Below are 16,985 nucleotides of genomic sequence, written 5' to 3'. Positions count from 1 at the left end.
CCAACCACGCAGTAGTTCACTCAGTAGTTCGATTGGATCGAACGCAAATTCAGAGAACATGTATTTACAAAACCCTAACATCTCTATATACATTCTTCATGGATAACAACTTCTTTCCATGTATCTGATTTTGTTTGACAGCGGTATATAAATCCATACTGACGCGACGCATCAAGTACAATAAAAGAACTTAAAGAATCTTACTTTCTAGTGACTAGCCCATCAAACAGATCATTTTTCTGTACACACAATGAGCCCTCAGCGTATCAGCAAAGGAACCAGCCAACTGGAAGCCGTCGTTCTACTTGACTGGTTTCGGTCTCCCGAGGGCTTCGTTTCAAGCCCAAGCACAAAATATTGCACTTATGAATCGCGATTGTACGCTTATAGTTTTGTTTATTTGTTTTGTGTACAAGCGGCAGTGCATATTATATGTTATGAATAAGTGATTTTTTGGTTGCACGTGACCTTTAAAAAATATGTTTAGCTAGATAGCTGCCCGTGAACTGACAAAATGTGCCAACGTGGTAGAGCCGAAATGTGATATTAGATGAAGATCAAGCTCATATAATTTTATACCCGATTGTGATCAAGGTCGTGAAATGATGTTAATTAGTGATATTGCATTATTATTTTCATGATTGTGTAGTAATGTTTGAATACACAGTCAACGATGCTTCATTCGTTGTCATTTCCAAGCATTTAAAACACGGCATCTGGCTTCAATAAACATCCCTCAAACCTGACCACTACTTCTTAGTTCCAGATTTTACTTTTACGCCGGCTTTAGCCATATTCCAGCACTAGCACGGCGGGGAACACCACCAATGTTTTTCACACATTGTTCCCACGTGGGGAATGGAACCTGGCACTTCGTTGAGACAAGCGAACGCTTTAACCACTAGACTACCTCACCCCTCCAGTTCAGTCCAGCAGCTGCTGGCTCTAGGCCCAGTTACTGAGTATACATGCCGGATCATCTATGTCATCATATATCATCTACTTGTGGCTATATTCCATAGACAAAGAGTTCATTGTCGAGTGGGTATCAGCAGGTTAACTCACGTGTCAAAATCACGATTGTAATTGACAGTTCTATAATTCTCCTCCGGTGCAGTATAGATTTCATGCTGCAAGGTGGCTATCGTGTTACCTGCTGTCACGTGTTTCAAGCTGACAACATGCTTATCTCACCAAGGACCATTAAGGATACTGTTTGTATTTTCCTGACAGGAACGTGGTCAATTGATCAGTTAATCTTCTGTGACATCTGTGAAGTTGTCAATGCTTGAAACATGTGTGCCGTTGCCTGTGTGCTTCTGTGTGTCGTTTAACGTTACGTGAAATTATAGTTTGACATGTCAGTTGCATTAAAGCGACGTAAAACACTTTCACCCATTAATCACTCCTCTATTTACATTCTTACATTCTAATTACGCTCAACGCAAATATCATCGTCATCGTCATCATCATCAACACCATCATCACCATGATTTCATTTATAATATTGGTATTTAAATCATGTGCATAGTACATCGTTTGCGTGAAAAGAAACTTGTACATCGAGCCATTTGTCTCTTGTCTCTCTCATTCATAACGTTTGATCAACATTCGTTTTCCATACAAGACGTTCAAAAGATTATTCTATATACTATTGTGTTAAGTAAATGACCTTTCGGAGAATGCGCTTGCACATTTTAACAGCAACGAAAATGTGAAAAATTAGCGTCTTCTAGTGAATGAATGAGTGAGTTTTGTTTTACGCCGCACTCAGCAATATTCCAGCTATATGGCGGCGGTCTGTAAAGTGATCGAGTCTGGATCAGACAATCCAGTGATCAATAACATGAGCATCGATCTGCGCAATTGGGAACCGATGACATGTGTCAACCAAGTCAGTGAGCGTGACCACCCGATCCCATTAGTCGCCTCTTACGACAAGCTAGTCGCCTTTTATGGCAAGCATGGGTTGCTGAAAGCCTATTCTACTGGGACCTTCACGGGTGTCTTCTTTCTCTTTATGTACGTGTACTGAAACGTATATAAGTTACCCTGCTGTCAGTCACCGGTTTGTCACGTCCAGACCTGACAGACCGACCGTATAGCTGTTATAATGTATCAACCAATAAACAAAAATGTATACAACACCCGCAACTGCAGGTGGTATATATACTATGGACAATCAGGTGATAATCAATATCGATGACCATGAAGTTCATATGAATATTATTATTGATTTTCACTTAAGGAGACCATTATATTTCCATTGTTATATTATATAATAAATTCGTTATCCTTTAGCATTTTAGCAAGAGAATACCCAGGTGGTTCAACATGCACCTAAAAGTACAAGGCAGTCCAGTTATAATTTTACAAAAAATGCATCCTTCCGTCCAATCGAATCGATTATATTTAAATGTTTTTGTGTAAACAGTAACGTTTCCGTATTCATGATCGTGCAGCGGTATCGTCCCAGTCTTCAGAACGAGATATGAATATGCAATCATTTGTAGTCGACATGGACATGTCCATAAGGAATACGTCATTAAGGCTGCATAATTTTATTAAATGTTTCTCGGACACATTGTTTTCAAAAGTGACGAGGGCGGTAGGAATTTTTTTCAAAAAATTGATAGTGATACATCTTGGAAAGTTTAGCTACGTAATGAGGAGTTGTAGTATCAGTCACACTCGTTCTTACCGACACTCACTATTTTAAGCAAAAGTATTTTTTTAATGGCAATAAAACATTGTTACGCCCACAAATAAAAGTGACGCGGCGATGCCCGAGAAACATTTCACTTTTTTATTTTCACTTTATTTAGCCAAATATGCGTTAAACCAATACTTGTCCCATGTGCTGCTTAACATGCCGTACGTCATGCCGTTATTGCGCCAGGAATGACGAGCATTAAATACACCATGGTTACCTAAGGTTCCATTGACCTGAGTTAAGCTTCGTGCTGGTCCCTGGTCCTAGAGAGTCAAGTTGGTTGCCGTCAGTTTATAGGAGAAATTACATTTCCATATTTTTGTGACAGGGAGTTATGTGAGTTGTTAATGATTTATTGACGTGACTAATTCAAACCATTAATGGCGTTGTAAACAGTTGTCCTAATATTATACAAACATCTGGCCTGTTTACAAATAATTACGTCAGTAAACATTACAATAGCGCAAGACGTCAGTACATTGTCACACGTGCAAAAGTTGACCCTTTAGTTTCTTTGTTATGTGTGTGAAAAAACATATGTTAAATCATGCCCGTAAACAAGTACAAATAGCGGTGGCAACGTGGAATTCGTAAGTACTATTTTCCTTCCACTTTAATCAGTCTCTGTGTGGCGAGAACAAACATGATTACATCATTGCGCTCAAAAGCAACAAGCTGTCAACATGTAAAGTTACCAGCTGGAACTGACATTTTTTTAAAGAATGGACAAACATCATTCTTTGATTACACCCTCGTTATAGAGAGATTTGGCGTTGGCATAACAACTTTGTACAATCGTTATTCAGACCAGTTTCACAAGTGGAAATTAAATGAAGAGAATTACGATTACAACGGTATCATGGTAATGTGTCTATAAATCACTACAAAATACTGACGTTAACAGGTGATCCTGAAAAGGTGAGTTTCCTGTACCACGGTGAAGTGCAATATAAGCGACTAAAATACATCATGAATATACATCTGGCTGTTACAAAATGTTTTTAGAAAGTGGTCAATTTTTGGGGTTATACTTTCTAAGAAAAGTACAGATTCTAGTTCCAGTCCCATCCGTCATTTGATCCTACACCTTCAAAGTCAGGCCCTTAATCGCCAATGCACAAAGTCAGCCGCCTAGTCTGTCCATCCGCCGCAAATGACTCATGACATACAGGCACATAATTTAACAGATGTTTTATTTATGATTGCACTTTCGTAGTATGGGCTTCGATCCCATACCCTCAGTCGGACATCTAATCGCCAGCACACAACAATCGCGGTGGCTGTGCGGGTTAGGCGGCTGACTTAGTGTGCTGGCGATTAGGTGCAAGAATCTGAGGTTGTGGTTTCGAATCCCGGACAGGACTCAACCCAACAAAAGAACTAGAATTTGTACTGTACTAAGAAGGTGCAATCCCAAAGATAATATATGTTAAGTCATGTGACTATATGTCATGTCAGGAAATTACATCAGATTCAAGGAATACAAACCACCTTGCCGGTCTGTTGTATTCGCACATATATTTTGAAGTTTTTGCTTAACATTTAAACGGTCAATCTAAAATATGTGAACATTTTTGTTGGGTGCCATTATTATGTCGACAGGACAAGCGTCCTCAGAGTCCATGAAACGCTTTTAAATAATAAAGACATTATTCGTAATTCTGTTAGTAATTCCTATGATCTCCGTTGTAAAGTCTGTGTCTGTGCGACGTTTTAACAATATCAGTTATATCGGTCAGGGTTTGGCGAGCTGATTATTTAAGAAGGTATCAAAGCAGTTTCAAGATTCCGCTGTGTCGGCAACGGTTTTATCTCTCTAACGTCTTGAAAGTGTAACATTTTTAAGTCCACTTTTTATGTGTATATTTCCTTTTGCCGAGCAGGTTAGTTCTCTTGGTAACACAGGTGTATAGGTAAGAGAAAGCCATTGTGGCAACTGACAATTTAGTTGTAATTCAAGGCACTGTCTTTACACATCGTCATAAACTGAACGCAGAGCGTCTGCTGGGAAGAACCAGTTTATGTTCCAGGATAGACATGCTAGATGATGAAGACGGTTTTGGGATTCAAGTGCGTTGTGAAACTTTGAGTGATCTATGGGGCCCTCTTTTCAAGTAAATAATTGGTTCCACAAACAGACTGAAAAGAAGCTTTAGTCACAGTTCGATAATAAAGACACAGAAACTCACCACAGCCTACAAAATGACATGACCAGTTCATAGTGTTAACAAAGTGTTTCCGTGTATTGTTTGTAGAAATAGTCTAAAGAGTATACGAAAGTTTGGTCGACGTCGAAATCAGTGACGTGACAGTTTGTCATGTCCAAATGTAACAGATTGTTCTGTCCATTTCTGTATCATCTAGATGCAGCAGTAATGTTGTTGATAAAACAGCATTCACTCACTTCCAAGGGAGGTGAACAGCTTGAAGAGACTGGACTCGTCACTTGACAACATTGACAAAATGTTGGTCGCCAAGGTAACGGGAGATATGGCATTGTTCTACTGTCATTTGGTTAGTTACCTTAAAGCCATAAGCTATTTTCCAAACCTTTAAGGGCTTTCAGCAAGATATGAAGCAGACCAACTGCGTAGATCGACGCTTATGCTGCTGATCACTGGATTGTCTGGTCCAGGGTGGATTATTTTACTGACTGCCGCCATGTAGCAGGACATATTCCTGCATCAAACAAACAAATAAACAAACAAAACATAGAAGTAGACTGTTATTTACGCCTGACATTGTATGAAACAGCAACCGAGTTCAATATGTTCAATGCGTGAATCAGAGTGGAAACTGTATTATTTCTATCATTATGTTTGTTTGCAATAAAAAACGACTTACCTGACATACAACTGAACACTACTATTATGATTGTTCTTGTTTAAGCGTTGGTGTCCTGCACTTGTGGTGCACGCCGAACATATTTCATTTAGCCTTCTGTAATCAATTACAAACAGGCTCTGACAGTACACGCGTACTTCGTCACGTTTTGGCGAGTGCGAACAGATTATATGGTCAGAACTGATGACGAATGTGTAACTACTACTTGACAAGAACATCTGTGCGTGATAAGAACAATGCCAAATGTCATCGAGCATTAACAAATGCAGAGACCATAAATGGTGTCTGCTTACATGATTTCTGCTATCTGGTCTCCGTGTGGTGACAAATCCCGCTTTTGATGTGCAATAGTTGACATTATTTCAAGGCACTCATCAATATTGTATGTGCGCTTCTGGACTTTCATTTTTAGAAGTGAACGCGTGTTAGGAGAAACGAGGATTTTATGTAAGCCATACGTCCTTGTTGGACGTGATGGCTAAGGTAATCCATGTATAACACTTTGTCATTTATGTATATATAATATCTGGAGAATGACCGGTTAGTACAAACACACCTAGATCCACTAAATGCTCAAACATTCTGACATACTGCTAATCAAAACTGGGCTTCGAGGTCGCATATAATCTCACATAACCAACTTGTATCAATAACCTACCTACCTACCTACCTACCTACCTACCTACCTAAAAAATACATAAACTGACATAAAACCAAACGAAAACAAGCTCATAACACCAAAACAAATACCAAACCACCCCTTACATCACTTCTGCCTTGCACTGGTGGCAAATTAGCGTATTCAAAATTCATAAAATATTAATAATGCAACCCTTCTACAGCTGGTTGTTAGTACACTCTCCTTTCGACCAAGCGCTTGAGTGCCCGGCGGGCCAATGTGTGCAATACGCACTATGTCGGAAAACGCACCTTAAATCCCAAAATTATCATTATGAAAATGAAATTAAAGGAAAATCATGTGAAAACAATATTTTCATTAAAATACAAGAGAAGCGTCATAAAATATATCTCCTACATAAATCTGCCTTCAGGAGAAGGTAAAGTATTATAGTAATCATTAAGGTAAGGGATCGAATCTTCACTTGGTCGGATGCAAATGAAAAAAATCTAAGTGAATTGGAGAAAAGGAATATGGTGCAACATCACATTCTGTCTTTGTTTGAAGGTTTATGTCATGAGGAGGAGATCCATAAGCTCCACTCCTCGCCATAATGTAACAACATTCTCTATTGCGCAATATCAATATTTTTTTCCTTGCATTTCACATTAAAAACTTTTCGAGTATAGTGAAAGTTTGGGACTTCGCTCCAACACAGCCCATAGCTTTAAATCACAGTCAGCTCCTGAATCAATAATGTGGATGAATCACCCGGTGTGTGGAATATCCTGCCTCGGCCGATGATAACATATCGATACGCTACAGACTTGGCACTGGCACAAGGTCAAGGTCGTGTAACAAAATGGCGACCGTCTGTTTACAGATAAGATGTTGAGCACCGGGCTTTCAAAGATGAAGTGTGCAGTTGTGCTCCTGGCTTTAGTGCTAATACTTTACGGAAGTGACGGTATTGTATTTAGCGACGAGTATTGTTGCTGTGTGCATGTCTGTATGTGCGAAATGTTTTGTCGTTTCGGTCGCAAGTCGTGTTTAACATTACTTTCTTCTCTTGGCGAGTCGTCGTATTGAAATATTTCAGTGCTGTGTGTGTGAAGGCAGGTGCAATAACGACATCGTGTTTACAGCATTCTTGTTCACAAGGAAAACCTGACTATCGCCAAATCTTACAGACTGCCCAATGATACATTCATGCATTGTGTTCCATGTACCTCTAATGCCCAGGCAATATCTATCATAATCTACTAGCAATATTACGTCACTATATCTCTTTAACAACCTCACACACGCCATAACAGCGCTAGAATTCGCGTATAGCAATTGTAAAAACTCAATATATGTTTATAAGCTGCACCGCACTTCTTGAATCCACGGATTCGAATAACTTTGTAAAACCTGACATCCATTAATTACACTTTGTTGACCGGCCGATAATCTTCCGCGCATCTTCCTCTGTTACCATGGAAATGTGAGATTCCCTCACTGACAGGCCCTCCTCTCGCATCAGCAGCGGTGTTTATATATAAACGGGCGAAACCAATTAGGCGGAATGGCGTCGGAGAGACGGATATTTGTTCCCTAATGGAACCGTTTGATGGTGCACATCAGTGGGTTTTATTAAGAGGGGAACTTTGGAAAAGATAATTCTGATGGAAAGCAGATAAAATTGTTCCTTGTACATGTAACTTTTTATGACGGTAATATTATTGGATGTCCTGCACTACAAGACTGGCGACTGCAAAGGTTTAATTTTAGTTTAAACATTCATATCACACGCAGGGAAAAGTCTTTGTGTTATTATCCCCGGTTTATACTGGTGTAGGTGTCAAGTATGTTAGAAGCTAACGTTTCTGAATGCACGGAACAATGTTAAATACGAGAAGAAGAAAAAAGAAACAAACACATTTGCATGGATAAATGGCAAGTATTCGTAAAAAAATAGAATGAAAGTAATGACCGGTGTTTTCTGCGAAGAGGAAATCCCATTATCGTCATTACGTAAGATACTACGCAATCGCGCACCCATGTTTTGTTTAATTATACATACGCTTGCAGTCGGGTCACGTACTCCTACTCAGACAAGGATCACGTTGCTGACGTTGGAAACATCTGTTGACGACAACGTAGACGTCTACATATAATCAATCAATCCAACAACAGGCTTCCTGCTTGTGAAATTATCTTTAAGATATACAACGCATAAATATCTGTCAAACAGATCAATTAGTTCCATACTGAAACATGCATTGTTGTTTGGTTTGCTGTTAAACGCCTAACGTGGCGATATTCAATCTATACTACCGTATATTCAATCTATACTATTTGTATATAATCGACTCTTTACCAGACAAACCAGCCTTGTGTATTATCAACAATACTCAATGCCGTACTAGTACCATTGCTTGCAGATAACCACATCTCCGAGCATGACTACCCGTACAGGTGGCGAAAACGTTTTAATACAAGAGTCAGGGTGAACATGATTCGAACATGAAAAGAAAAGGATCATTCTTAATACGCAAGGGACACACCTCCGTGTACCGTAAATAAGCTGACCACAAAGTTCTGTGCCTTTTATTGAAGTAATTAACATAATCATTCGCATATACTCTTGTAGCTTCTGTCAATATCTATAGTTCGTAAGGCTCGACGAGGTAGCACTTTGCACCCCACAGCGAAAGTCCGGGTTCGAATCCTGTACAAGCGTGTTCAGGTCTATATTTCATGCATAATTGAGAATGTTCGTGAATATATATTACAGGCCGGCGTGTAGGGACAGAACAACGACTGTATGGCGATCTGTTCCAGTCGTACAATCCCGAATCCAGGCCCGTGGAGAACGCCAGTAAACCAGTTATCGTCAGCTTCGGCATCGCTCTCAATCAGCTCCTTGATCTAGTAAGTTGGAGGCGACAGTGGGAAATAGAAAGCACATCATATGCCATATTACGTATTCCTGGCAGTAGGGTGTGGGTGTTTTGGAAGCTGACAAGAAACATGATTTCTCCATTAGAGAGTCCAGACGCACAGTCCAGAAACACGCAGTCTTCTCTTGTTACAACGCAACCGTGGTAACAATGTACTAACTTAATCCGTAATGCGAAATTGTCTGAATGCGGAAGCTTATATTTCAGAACAAACGGTCCAGTCGCCAAGTTTTTAAGACAATTGTACTTTTCATAAAATGATCGAGTTGTAAATATTTGAGAGAAAGGGCCGTCGTCTGTGCGGTCTTTCTTTCTATGAATACAGGCCACAACTGTTCCGCTGTCATGACCCATGACAACCTAACTACACTTCATACCAAGCTAGAGGTGTTATCGCATTCAGTTGTAATTGGGTACAGTAAGAACGCGTATTCATAAATTATTGAAAAATAACCCCAGTTAAAGGCAGCCTTTGATCAATGACAAATTCAATCGATACTGACAAGAACGCTTACATAAATGTGTCAAATTGTCCTTAGATTCCGTGAATCTGTCGCAGCATAACCGCCTTTCCGTTTTTGTGCTCACGTTTCTCTTGCTATTGGCAGGATGAGAAGAACCAAGTTCTGACCACGGCCGTGTGGGTTCACGAGGTAAGTATTTGGCTACATTTTATGCGCGCTTCATGTGTTGAATGAGAACCGGCTTCAAAACGATGACTCATTAAGTACTACCGATTGCTTCACAGCGGGGAAGAACGACGCTGACGATCCGACTCTGAACTATTTCTTATTTCTATAGCTTTAGCCGCCAGAGTACAGGTGCGCGTGAACAATTTGACCCCAAATAGGCAGTAGGTAACTCCCATATGCTTGCTTCTTTTTTTTTCACTCAACTTTTTGTGTTGACTGTGTAGAGTACACAAACGTGTACACGAATATGTTGGTAAATGACCAGATGGTGATCAGATGAATACGTGCAAACACCTAGTTGGAGAGAGTACTGTGACTATATGTCCTCACAGTTGCAAGTGAGTAAGGATAGGCAACCCACTGTAATTCGGTGCACATAGTGGCTGCAAGAGTTGTTTGCTCCTCGGAGAGTTGAGATTGATAAAAAGATGTGCCGCTGAGATTTACATCCGGTGAAATATATACCAGCGCCTCGAGCATGTAATCGTTGCGTGGATATGTGCGCCATATAAATAACATAATAATAACCTCGGCGTTATTTCACCAATTTATTAGTTACATGAAACAACATCATACACACTTGTCAAAAACATATCAGTTCATTTGTATAAAAGTACAGCAATGACAGGGAATCAATGAGTGTATTCAAAAAGAAAAAAAGAAAAACAAAACGAAAGCTATTTACACACAGTGTGAAGGAGTAGAAACAGAAAGACTGAAAACAGTATCAGCTGCTTCCCTCCCCAAGATACACCAGGAGGATCATGTGCATGTTGTTCCGTGAACCAATAACACCTTGTTTGTCTCAATATCTACAGTTACCGTCGGGTAATTGATTTTTTATTGTCGACCGTCAGTCAATATAAAAATATATTGACGAGCCAGTTGTTATGGACACCTATCGTAAATCCAGGAATGGACTGACGAGAACTTGAGATGGGACCCCGAGGACTACGATGGACTAGACACGCTGATGATTCCGTCTACTAACGTGTGGGTGCCCGACATGTTTCTTTTCAACAAGTAAGTTTACTTACCCTTCTGCATGATGTACCGTGATCCATTGATCGTGTTCCTCATTCCGATTTTCAGATTTTCAGTTAGAATCTTTAAACACCAAGTTCCTTAGTTCCAGCTTTCTTTCAAGAACATCCTGTTATGTCATTTGCGATTTCTAAATACAAGTTCATATTACTAGTACGTAATTGTTAGTTTAGTCCATTGGTGTTTGGATTGCACAGCTTGTCAGAGTTATTACCTCAGTTTCCTTTCTCCCAGCTTTAACTCATTTTATCTGAAAGTTACCTGATTCTCTGTTATAGTTATAGTTAAAGCTTAAAGGTTATAGAAACTGAAATATATCACTTGATGTTTCGGAAAACATGTGAACCTCAAATAGAAAGAACCCATACAGGACACTTGAACCCCAATACACCTTGACTGTGGTGTACCTAGGTTTGTTTAGTATAATGTTTGATATGTATTACAACACTTCCACGTTCCCTACTGACGCCTGTGACTAGAATATTGCAGTGTAAAAGTAATCTCACTCTCTTGATGAGCTTAGGCAATAAGAGAGAGCCTATTTCATAGGTCAGTGTTAACTGAAGTATTAAGTATTATTCAGTCAGTTATGAGGCTGGTAGCCTGACCGAAGGTTTGGGTTCGAATCCCAGAAGGGCATTAATCCATCCAACAAAAGCGCTAGAATCGGTACAGTAACTGTAATCGTAGCTCCACACCAGTTTGTATGGAATGTTGGTTTACTTCCAGGGCAGGTGACAACGCTGATGGCTTTGTGAACGTGACCGGCAGCAAGGTAAAGATTGGAAACGATGGTCTGGTCAAGTGGATGGTGCCTATTATGGTCAAGAGTTCCTGCGTTGTCGATGTCACCTACTTCCCATACGACGACCAGAAATGTCACCTTCGTTTCGGTTCGTGGATCTATGACGTGACCCAAGTTGACATGCGTCTCAACGCAGACAAACCAGACCTGAGTCATTACGTCCAGAACAGTGAATATGACCTGACAGCTGTTAGTGTGAGCCGGAGCCTTGTGGACAGTAACTGCTGTCCCGGAGATGGCTCACACGCCATGGTCGACTGTCACATCAGCGTAAAGCGAAAGTCTCTGTATTACGATTATATTGTAATTGCGCCGACCATAATGCTTTGCATCCTGACACTGGTCAGTTTTCTACTTCCGTGTCACAAGGGAGAGAAGATCAATATTGGATTGACAGTTTTTCTCACTTTGTACGTGCTGCAGTTGCTGATTGCTGAGAACGTTCCTGACACCAACTCCACGCCCGTGCTAGGTGAGATATGAATAAGAACTGAGTTGTCTCCCTTTGGGGATTGTCAGGCAGATTCTGTAGACTGCTTTGTGTGTAAGTGTGGACGTTAATGAACACGGTGGTCAGTTAGTCTAGCCACATAAGATGTAAGGTGGAACAATATCAGTTTAAATGTCCACTATTCTTGCACTTCCATGGCGCCGCGCATAGGTGCTTGTGCACTTGACACCATCGGTCTCGGTATATGTGTGCGTCTTTCTGTATTTTGTGGCGGTGCTGGTGCTGGTGCTGGTGAATATTCCGTCTTGGTTTATGCCGAAAATATATGTTGTCAAGGTAGTAATAAGGCAAGGTCCGAACCAGTAGTCGGGTTATAGAGCAGTTAATGAATATATCTGTTTCTGTTTTTCATTTGTGACAAGGGGGTGGATGTAGAGACCAGTAGTCATAGGGCTGCAATTACCTCTTGTTGATGTTGATGTTGTTGTTGTTGTTGTTAGGATTTCATTAGCTTGCTTTCGTCGTACACAGCAATAATCCAAATGCCGACAGTCTGCAAACAATCGAGTCCAGACTAGACATTCCAATGCCTGTATTGAAATGGATATATGACGATCACATCTTACAAGGATCTTCTCGCGTTGTCATGTACTTCACGAACATATATACTGAACAGCAAACGAAACGCAAGATTTGACAAAAACTCAGAAATCTCATAAAAGTAAGCGTTCATGTTTTATGTGTTCTATTTAAAATATTGACAACAAAATCAGTTGCGTTTCTTTTGATGTTCAATATCGTCCAACCCAGTCTAATTCACGTGTTAATAATTTTCTTCAGGTATCTTCCTGTTCATGGTCATGACCTTCAACTGCGTGTCCCTCATCATGGCCACACTGGTGATGAATATCAAGAAACGAGGGGAGGACAAACAGTCCCCCGTCATTCCGAAATGGCTCTTTTGGTTGTGTCGCGTGATCCTTAGCAAAATAGTCCTGACTAAGTATGCTTGGGAACAGCCGGCCTCTTGCGATCAGTTTGAATTCGAAAGTGATCCTTCAATTAAGAATGAAGTCACTTTAAATGGAGGCCAACCCTCTGAGAACATACTTCAGCCTGCTGATGAAACTGACCAATCACCGGACGAGGCGACCTGTACGACAGAATTACTTCCCAGCAGAACAACAAACGAACTGTTGTTCCCGAGATCTCGCAGTGACCGGAAGATCTGTACGGATGGCCACATCGAGGCAATGAACAGAGGCGCAATAGGAGAAGTTGGAGGTACCCGGAAGCCGGATGGGCGATTTAGTGTCACAAGTGTTCAGTATCATTCGATTCAGATTAAGAGGCAATGGTTCTTCGTGGCTGAGGTTGTTGATAAGTTTTTGTTTCTTATTTATCTCATCTCGATGACAATATCAATTGGTATGATTTTGGTGATTATTCCGAGTTATAAACTGTACTCGTAAAGTCTTACCACCCTCAAAGTCAGCTCACACACAGATGTGTGACCGCCACGTACACATATGCTTTGATACCCACTCCTGAGTCTACACTCAGTGACACAAAGACAAGGTCCAATATACACGCACGCGCGCATACAAACATACAGAATCTGTTCTTCCTCAAACAAAAGTATTGGGAACAAACGTCTTCGCGATTGTGTCGACAAAATCATTTCCCCCTTGTTTTTTGATTCAAACTTTTGTACCATGTCCTGTTAAAATGTGTTGTGAAACGAATAAGGAGTCTTCGTCTCCTCATTTGAGGCAAACATGTATATTATGGCCGAAGTAATATTCTGTCTCTAAATACGAACTCGGATCCCTCCAACCGGAGTAATAAATGATCACTTTTTGAGTTGTTGGGAAAGGTGCCTGTGTCAATAGAGTGGTGACTGTCACGATAGGTGAAGGGAAAAACAGAATAGTTTAATGGAGTTTTTCCAGTCTTTGCCTTGATGTTTACTTTAATTTGACATGTGATTTTGTCTTTGTGAGGTATGCATGGGAAGCCATTGTATAATCGCAGGCATCGGACGTATTTACGTATTTATTTCAAAAGAAGGAGGATCACACTTGTATCATCCCAGATCAGAGGGCAATATTCTTGTTAACTTGAAAGTCGAGGACCACGTTTGTGTTAATTTAGATCTGGAGGGCAATATTCATGTTTACTTGAAAGTCGAGGACCACGTTTGTGTTATCCTAAGCCAGGAGGACATTATTCGTGTTAATTGTAAGTCGAGGACCAGGCTTGTATTAGCCCGAATATCGATGCCAATCTCCAAAGAATGTTTCCAGGAATATTTCATGGCACAATTTTGCAACAAAGAACTTTGAATCACATACGGGGTTAATGTGTTAAAGCATGTTATATTCTGCAGTGAAAAAGTTATCATGAATACATTGGGGGATAGTTTGTTTTTACAAAACTTGTTGTTTTCATTATTATTTATTTGCAGTCCACGCATCTCGTTTACTGTACTATGTTTGTAAATATCATAGTACTAGTACGATGCCCAACTGCAACAGGTGTTTTCTTGTCTTGTACCGAATAAAGTTAAGAACTGAACACTTTGTATTTATGTGCTGGGGAACCGTGACGGACATGGCATTTCAAATTCATTGTCAGTTGACAGCACATGTGTCATTTAATGGGATCTGTTATATTCGAGTTATAATTTAATGATCTCTATGTAAAATTATTTGAACTTATCTGAAACATACACAACACCTATGCCTAGCTACATCTGATAGTACGTGTTTGCTATATTACTGTGACGTACTGTGATCTATGACGTATGTCTGTATAAAGTTATGTTATCAACATATTGTACGACATACAGACAATACGAACTATAGGTCTAGTGACACGGAGAAACTGGAGGCCAAACTGAAGGAAATCGTTAATGAGTTCCACGTAAATGGGACGAAGACATTATTTTATTTATTTTGCGTACACCCTTGTGTCTAAACGTAATTTATCATAGGGGACATATGACAGGACGACATACCGCGCAAACACTAGCATTGGCTATTTGTCCAACTAGTACATCAGAATGATTAGAGTTACTTCCCTTTGATTGTTTTTTTGTTGTTTGCCTCTTGTACAAACTGTCGACGTCAGGTTAAGCAGTCCATGTTGTAGGCGTTTTAAAGTGGACCTTATACAGTGCTTTTTGTCGATAAACTAGTTGTATAATCACTTCTCGACAAGAAAAACTGCAGGTTAAGCACCACATCTGATAATCGCCAAATTTCCGGACAAACAGTTACTCACATAATTAAGTAGTTCATTAGTATTCTTTTCTGAAAGAAAGAGCAAATAAAATACAAAACAAAACAAAACATAATCCACTGTAGTTTTAGCTTTGACAAATATTGTTATCCTTGTTCATATATATCGACCCAAAAAGATCCTGCAAACTTTTGTTCACTGACAATGAAAACGCATCGATCATATCAATTCGAATGAGCGAACTGATAGACGTCTCTGTCTGGAATTGCAGTAATTGAAATGGGGAAATATTATCGACAAGTCAGTGGGATATTACTGTGTATTGTACTGTACTGGGCCCCGTTCCTCGAAGAGATCGTAACACTAAGACGATTGTAACTCCCATACTTCAACATAGACGTACGACAGTCGTAGCGCTACGATCGGTTGGATGGAACGGGGACCTGGACGTATTTAACCTTTGTACAAACGGTGGCATGGCTTGTTTCTGAGTTCGTCTACGATCCAGTTATCTCTGCGGAGTAGCTCTATCATGACACGGGTTTGATTCTCAACCAGAATATACTTGTTGCTCCATGCGCACAAAGGGAATTAATAGACGCATATTAACAGCAACGACGCCCACTCCGTCGCGGCGCTTCGATTGTTACAATAACTGATGACGATCCTATGACATGCATTCATAAAGAGAGTGTGTTATGACCACGTGTCATCTATGTCCGTATCAGGCTAACCAAAGATACCAATCAACATGACATGCTTTTCTTGTTTGTGAGTGAAACCGTAACGCAAAACAGGAAACCGCCGCCTGGAAAAGCTCCAAAGAAACAATTGAATTAGAATATATTTATGAATATTTATAAGGACAGCATTCGGGAAACAAATGTGCTGTCACTAATTCATTTATCTATGGTAATAAGGAGGAATCTGATGCTCTTTCACTTGCTTTGTGAATTATATATATCATAGTGTTATTGTGGATGCTGAAGAAACATTCTCGCTAATCACATTAGTGTAAACTCCCACTCACAAATATATCTTGAAAAAGCAGCTACCACATGGTCGTCCGAAAATGTACAAACAGATGATATTCCCTTCAAACGATAAATGCTCGAGCATATCCTGAAACTAACTTTGAGCTTAACTTGGTACGGTTCTTAAGTGTATCATCCCTGATCAGTAACTTCAATCCATTCCCGACAGTGCGTCATCTCATGGCCAGTTGTTGAACTGCTAATGACATGTAAGGCGGGTATCGATCCTGGGACGCTTTAATAGAGGGGTTGTCCCTTTGCTTCCGTCCTCTCGCATATCTCACAAGGGCATTTCTCTTCCCCAGACAAACCTTCGTCAGTCTGTGGTCAGAGCGTCCCCTCTCACGCTCCTAGACAACCTAGTTCCCAGGATAGATAACCTTGAAGTTGACGGGTCGTGTCTATCCATCATCCAGAGGTAACATCACACAGTGCATATTGCCGTCGAAACTATTTATGACACGTATATCAGAGATGTTAATACCCGAAGAGATGTCACAGAAGGTATTGTCAGATGATTCGAAACCTTAGAATATGTCGTGACGATTATATGCTAAGGTGGTCTCCGGTGACCCTTAAATAGTTATGTAGTTAT

At 40.2% G+C, this 16,985-nt stretch overlaps 1 protein-coding gene across 1 annotated transcript; it reads left to right on the top strand.

The window, feature by feature from the left end:
* The first annotated feature begins 7,008 nt into the window (after positions 1–7,008).
* On the top strand, positions 7,009–14,690 carry LOC137277599 (neuronal acetylcholine receptor subunit alpha-10-like). Its single transcript, XM_067809404.1, has 6 exons — positions 7,009–7,143; positions 8,956–9,092; positions 9,730–9,774; positions 10,727–10,836; positions 11,587–12,134; positions 12,954–14,690. The coding sequence occupies exons 1-6, from the start codon at positions 7,065–7,067 to the stop codon at positions 13,583–13,585; spliced, it is 1,551 nt and encodes a 516-aa protein (XP_067665505.1). The 5' UTR covers positions 7,009–7,064; the 3' UTR covers positions 13,586–14,690.
* Positions 14,691–16,985: the final 2,295 nt, after the last annotated feature.

Source organism: Haliotis asinina, chromosome 3 (assembly GCF_037392515.1).
Source record: "Haliotis asinina isolate JCU_RB_2024 chromosome 3, JCU_Hal_asi_v2, whole genome shotgun sequence".
NCBI lineage: Eukaryota > Metazoa > Mollusca > Gastropoda > Lepetellida > Haliotidae > Haliotis > Haliotis asinina.
Note: the sequence above shows the minus strand (reverse complement) of the source record. Positions and strands in the feature narration are given on the sequence as shown.

Bases quoted from the DNA above. Each gene is read 5' to 3' on its own strand.
- LOC137277599 (XM_067809404.1), top strand. From the start codon at position 7,065: ATGTTGAGCACCGGGCTTTCAAAGATGAAGTGTGCAGTTGTGCTCCTG. The intron at 7,144-8,955 runs GTATTGTATTTA...TATATATTACAG, and splicing joins AATACTTTACGGAAGTGACG to GCCGGCGTGTAGGGACAGAA. The intron at 9,093-9,729 runs GTAAGTTGGAGG...TGCTATTGGCAG, and splicing joins TCAATCAGCTCCTTGATCTA to GATGAGAAGAACCAAGTTCT.